The sequence below is a fragment of the Macaca thibetana genome, chromosome 14 (assembly GCF_024542745.1).
Source record: "Macaca thibetana thibetana isolate TM-01 chromosome 14, ASM2454274v1, whole genome shotgun sequence".
NCBI lineage: Eukaryota > Metazoa > Chordata > Mammalia > Primates > Cercopithecidae > Macaca > Macaca thibetana.
The window spans coordinates 66,826,600-66,832,966 of record NC_065591.1 but is presented as its reverse complement, the minus strand read 5'-3'; the positions used below and the strand labels follow the sequence as shown (position 1 = coordinate 66,832,966).

At 48.2% G+C, this 6,367-nt stretch overlaps 2 protein-coding genes across 8 annotated transcripts in view; both read right to left on the bottom strand.

Moving 5' to 3' along the window:
- RPS3 (ribosomal protein S3) overlaps window positions 1-6,367 on the bottom strand; it is a 735,956-nt gene that overhangs the window by 211,313 nt on the left and 518,276 nt on the right. The window lies entirely within an intron of this gene.
- SLCO2B1 (solute carrier organic anion transporter family member 2B1) overlaps window positions 4,242-6,367 on the bottom strand; it is a 55,114-nt gene continuing 52,988 nt past the window's right edge. Inside the window, exon 14 of the mRNA XM_050756151.1 lies at window positions 4,242-6,244. Coding sequence (XP_050612108.1) covers window positions 6,064-6,244 — 181 coding nt within the window. The 3' untranslated portion in view covers window positions 4,242-6,063. The remainder of the gene's footprint in view (window positions 6,245-6,367) is intronic.

The following is a 6,367-nucleotide window of genomic DNA, read 5'->3' as shown; positions in this document are numbered from 1 at the left end:
CCTGACTAAGTTTCTTTTTTTTATTATTTTTTGGAGAGATGGGGGTCTCTCTATGCTACCCAGGCTGGTCTCAAACTCTGGGGCTCAAGTGATCCTCCTGCCTCAGCCTCCCAAATGGCTGGGATCACAGGTGTGAGCCACTGTGTCAGCCAGGAAATTTATTACTCAGTAGTAGATTACTATATTGCTACTTTATCACATTAAATCCTCTCAACAATTCTGATGGGCGAAACTTATTTCTCCCTTTTATAGATGAGAAAACCAAGGCTCAGATGAGTGCAGTGACTTCCCATGCCTGGTAAGTGGCAGTGCTGGGATTGGCCCTCCTGTCTATTGGATTCCAATGCAGAGGGACCTGGGTTCTGTTTTCCCAGCTGAAATGTCCCCAGCTGCAGGATGAAGGATGAGGAAATGGGGACATAAAAAGGAAGCCTCTTTCTCTGATGTGTTTTCTCTCTTCCCCCCTTTTTTTCATCCCAACCACATTAGTTAGTACTTACTACATCTATTGTGTATATGTGATTCAGGGACAAGTAGGTTTATTAGCAACAACATGGGAGTCTTAGGAGGGGGATACCTGGGCTCTTGAGTGACCTTGGGCAAGTTTCTGCACTTTTCTGGGCCTCCGTTTCTTTACCTACTACATGGCAATAATAATCCCTTTCCTGACTTCTTCACCAGGAAACCATGAGGATGGCGTATAAAAGGACTGTGTAAAATGTGAAATGTAGTGAACATGAAAAAGTTTGTTTGGACTAAGGAGCGCCCCTGACCTAGGGCTCAGACCTATACAGCCACCTCTGTACAGAGGTGAGGGCTCCCTCTCCTCTCTCACCTGGGGCTAGGTTCAGGAGATGGACAACACTGAGTGGCATTGAGAGCGTCAACCCACTTCTTCAGCCTCACCCTCCCCATGCTTCTCTCTTAAGCCATGCTACAGCCATACTAAACTAGTGGAAATACCCCAAGCCTGCCAGGAGGTTTCTGTCTACTTTGTGCAGTTTCTTCTGCCTTGACACCCTTCCCAACTTCTCCCCTTGGTGCGTTCCCACTCATCTTTCAAGACTCGCCTTAGATGTCCCACTTTTAGGATGCCTCTCCTGACCCGGGTACAGTCCTCCTACTTCTCTTGATTGTTGCATCCGCCTTCTGCCTGAGCTCTTGGCCTTCAGCTTCTCTTTCCCGCTCAAAGACCCCATGGTGCAACCAGTGACTTTTCCAACATACAAATCTTGTCATGTCACTCCCTGCTTAAAATAACTGGCCAATGGAATAATCCATCAATCAATGCTTCAGGGGTTCCTCCTTGCCCTCAGGAAAGCGTCCACACCTTCGGCTGGATCTCCATGCTTGGCCCCTGCTGGTCTTTCCAGCCTCTGCTCTCTTCTCTCTCCTTATTGCCCTGCACATGCAGTGCCCTCCAGCCACATTGCTCTTGTCACTGTATCTCAGACACACCTCTCTCTATCTTTGCTCATCCTGTTGTTTTTCCTGCCCATTCCCACCTTGTCCACTTGAGGAAGTCCTGCCTAATCCTTAACACTAGGTCTGATATAACCTCTTGGAAGCCTTCCCTATTGGCCCCAGGAAGAGTCCTTGGCTTCCTCTTCTTCCCTCTCCTGTATGACTAACTACTCATGCTTTTGTTACTGTTTGTCAGCTTGTCTGTTTACACTGAGAGTTTGCTGAGTAGAGACTCTATCTGACACATGGTTGTGTCCCCAGCAGTGCCAGGAGAGGGGCACAGAGCAGACATGTAGGATATGTTGCTCATGTGAGTGGTTGAATGAATGAAGGGTGAGTGAATCCAACCTTGAACCATCATTTCTTGGCCAGCCCCAGAATTGCTGTTTCCTGGGGTAAGCCCATTTGATAGCCAAAGGGGAAGCAGACAGGAGGGACTGCTCTAGGAGGAAGAAAATCAATAAAAATGTAAATCTGGTTGAGAAAAGCTGTCCCAAGCTAGCTGTGGGGAGAGATAAGACTGGGCTGGCTGAGCCCTGGCTGACAGTGGAGGAGAGATTGGGGACAACGGAGCTGCGGCCAGGGTAGGGCAAAGGAGGTATGTTCCTTCCTGTTGTCACTGCCCCCTCCCACCCTGATGCTCTCTGTGTTTATGAAATTTTTTCTGGGACAGAAGGAGAAGGGAGCTTACAAATCCTGATCATCAGGTGTGGTGCCTGTGAGCAGGTACATGATCTTACCCGGTCCTCACAGCTTCTGGGAGATAGGAGCTAGGCATGCTCAACCTCACTTGCAGGTGAGCAAACTGAGGTGCAGAGAGGTTAAATCATTTGTTCATGGTCACACTGTAATAAGTGGCAGAGTCAAGATCTGATCCCAAGCCTGACTCTCTCCACAACTCTATAATCTTTTCACTCCATTAAGGGCTTTTGACTGGGGATCTGGGATTCTTAGGAAGTCTACACCCAGGCATCAGATGGTCTTCAACCTCTGAAATCAAATGCACAATTGTGTATTTGTCTGTGTGTGTGTTTTGTTTTATGTTTAGTGGACAGTCTATGTCTTTGATTAGATCCCCAGAGGTGGTTGTCACTTGCCCCCCATTGCCTGTACCATGTTGCCTTCCTGGAGTTGGTGGCCTTTGAGCTGGGCCTGGAAGATTGAGTAGGACTTTATGAAGTGGGGATGGAGAGACAAGCAGTGGGGTGGGGATGAAGAAGATAACCCAGGTTAGAGGGAACAGCATAAGCAAAGGTATGTGAAGGGGAAATAATTCAACACCTCCAGGCAATGGTGAGGATGTCCATGAGTTCTCTTTCACTTATGTGCATGTCAGTCATGACCCTTGGAGGCCAGCTCATGATGGGTCATCTGCCTGCCCTAGAACTTACCAGCCTCTAGCATCCCAGACCTTCCCAGGGTCTACAAGAAAAGAAACCTCAGGCCTAGGCATCAGGATGTCAGTTCTGGTCTGAGTCCTGTCCTCTGCTGACTTTACACTGGCACAATCTAGCAGGGAGACTTAATGTCTTCTCCTCCCAGCTTCCTGGTACAGGGTAAGAAAGTAAGCTCACAGATGCAAATGCTTGTGGCTCTTCATTGACCAGAGGCTATATTAGGGGAGAGGACTTCCCTGGGGCCCCCACAAGGCCTGGAAAACCCCTCTGGCCCTGACCTGCTCCACCCCTTGGCTCTCGACCCATTTCTGTCTTGGGTAACTCCTGAGTCTCTTCACCATGGCCAGTTTGGAAGACTTTAGGCACAAGGACCTCGTCTTTTCCTTCAGATCTTGGCTCAACAAAGAGGTGGACTCACCGTGATATGGATACAGCTTGAGCGTCCAGGAGTCTCCCCAGATCCACGGGAGGGCCTCGGTGGTGTGTTCATGTTGTCATATTTTTGTAAAATTTGCAAAGGTAAGATACTTTAACCATAGTAGAAATTACTATTTTCTTCCCACTCCAGCTTCGTTTGTGTTTCAATTTTCCTTTATATGGGATAATTGGAGTGGCCATGGGCACTTCTGGGATCTGACCAAGGGGAAGCTGAGTGGGGAACTGATTTGAGTTGGGTTCATTAGGACATGTTTATGTGGTCCTCTGAAACACAGGATGTATTAATATTTATGTGGTTCTCTGTGTATAGATAAATCATTGCTAGTAATCTCTGTGTAGAGAATAGCTTCTAGGAATTCTACCCACTGCCCAACTCACTTGGCATGGTGATATTAAGTTGCCATATCGTGATATGAATGTGTCTCATGGCACCCAGCCCAGGAAGTATATGGTCAGTAGAGAAGAAACAGGAGAAACCAGGCTTGAAATGTACAGAGCCAGAAGCTAGTCTGTGGAAAATTCTTCTAATCATCGGGGGAGAAAATGTGTTTTAGAGGTTATGCAGGGCAGTTAATAAAAGTATTATGCATTTTTGGGGGATTGTGTGATGTATCTGTTTTGCATTCTTTTCTCATTATAGGTAAATACAGGTACTTTGTACCTAATTTTATGTTTATAATTTTGTATATTTTTCTTAAAGAGGGCTCCTCAAATTATAAAACCTTCAGTTCCCACAAGGTCTTCACATCCAACCTTGGCTCCATCATTTATTTTCTGTGATCTTGGGGAACTCACTTGTGCTTTCTGAGCCAGTTTCCTCTTCTGAAAAATGTGAATGATAATTTGGACAGGTGAGGATTCAGAAATCCTCGTGACCTTATTCCATTTTTGAAACCATTAGTAGAAGAAGTCACTCAGTCAAACAAAAATTAAACCAGAATATAAAGATAGGAAAAGATGTAATATACAAGCAATAACGGTGAGCAATGAATCCAGTAAAACTTAAATCTAAGTTAATGGAAATGATGTGGTTGTTGCAAACCTCTAATGCAGTTTATAAAGAAAGAATTTTTGTAATAGAAGAGACATTATGCAAGAACAAATTTAATAATAAGCTGTATCTATAATTCCAGACTTTTTTCCCCTGCAAAACCTGGGAAACAAGAGGGATGAAGGAATATAAACATCCTAAAAGCCTCATATTGTTGGAGACTTTGAAATTCTTGGCATTGATACATACATGCTTAGATATTTGTTAAACATTTACAGATACCAACCAGCAAAATAAAAAGGGAATTGGAACTTCTCTACCTCCCTTTTCTTTTATCACGTGGAAAAATCTCAAAGCCCTGGCACTGGGAGCTGCTCAGAAGGCAAGGGCCACATGTGACCCCAGCTTCCCCCCACCTCAAGCACAGGGCCAGGAAGCCACTGCTGGTGGCTCCGTATCTGCTGCCTCCCAAGCAGCAGGTCCCAGTGAGGTGGGGTGGCAATAGGTTGGGCTGGGAGCAGATTAATAAACTCTCTCCTCCCCGCAGGGAAATAACCAGGCCAGATAAGACTAGCCTTAAAACAAAACAAGGGCCGATGTAGAAAAGGATTGGATCATAAGACCTGAGCAAGCCATAGCATCACTCATTACACAGAGCTGAGCTTTACTGCTCCCGGCATTACAGTAATGGGCCTGACACCAGCCCAGGAATCCAGAGAACCAGGTGCCACCCCCCAAAAAACAGTGTCACAGAACTAAACATTATCCATGCTGCCCCAAGTAACACAGACCCAGGCACTCAGGAGAAAATAGAGAAATTAGGATCCTAGTCACAAAGGTCACAGGGACTTTGGTGGCCCCTGGTCACATGTGTGAAATCTTGGCAATGTGTAGGAATCAGTGAGTGCACGCTGAGTATGTGTTTGTCTGAAATTAGAAAATACCCAAGTGTGGGCCTGAGTCTCCCTCCCTGCCCCAGGGCCCAGACTTGCCCACCCAGGGCCCCTAAGGCAGGTGTTGGGCCTCACCCTCAACCATGGCTCCCTGAGGGCAAGGGCTAGAACTTCCTGTGATGGAGAGTGAGTCTCCCGGCTTCAGCTAAGGCTTCCTGGGGCCCCCACACAGGCCTTCTGAAGGCCCTGCCAAGTCTGGGTGTCCCACACCTGAGGCCAGCTCCTTCCTCCCTGTGGGAGTCTACCCAGGGGCCAGCTCAGTGCTCTGCCTCCAGGGGGCGCCAAAGGGACACTTCTTAAAGGCTGCTGGAGTTGGGGAGGAGACCTGAGTGTACACTGACCACACAGATGGTCACAGCTGAACGAGCCTGAAGGCTGGCAAGTTCATTCCCACCTGACAGGAGATGGCTGAGGCTCAGATAGGGTGATCCAGGCGAGTGCAGACCTGGGCTGGGGCCCAGCATGGGGGGCAGCCTGGCCCACTATGGCTCACTTTGCTATCCAAGGGCCCCAGGGAAAGGTATGCAATCTTTCCACCCAGGAAAGCCTGGCTCCAGGACAGCTGGCTGGCTGGGGGAAGGAGGAGGAAGACCCTCTTGCTTCAGAAATGGCCAACACAGCAAATGCCCAAACAACTCTTTGGTTCAGACTAGCAAGCAAAGGCTCAAAAAAGCATCAGTGTCTTGCCTGAAGCCACACAGCAATTTAGTGGAGGAGCCAGAATGGAACACAGGGCTCTTGACACCCAATCTTGGGCAAAGGACTCAGAGGAGGTACTGCTGTGGCTGCCACTCTTGGCCAGGTGGGGCCCCAGGACGGCTCACACTCGGGAATCCTCCGGCTTCTTCCCTGGCCCTGACACTAGCAGTTGCTGCGCTACAGCAGGGCTGGATCTGCTCTCCTTGGTCCTTGCCTCTTTGTCCTGCTGCCTCAGGATGGCCAAAACTAAGGCGAAGCAGATCACGGAACCTGTTTTGAAGAAGAACTGGAGGCCGATGAACCTGGGGAAAGAATGGGAACCCTTGAACTCAAGAGCGGCCAGGCCAGGGCATGGACATCAGCAGTCATCACTCATTGTGAAATCAGAGGCACCGAGGCCTCAGGGAGACACTGACCTCTGCTGC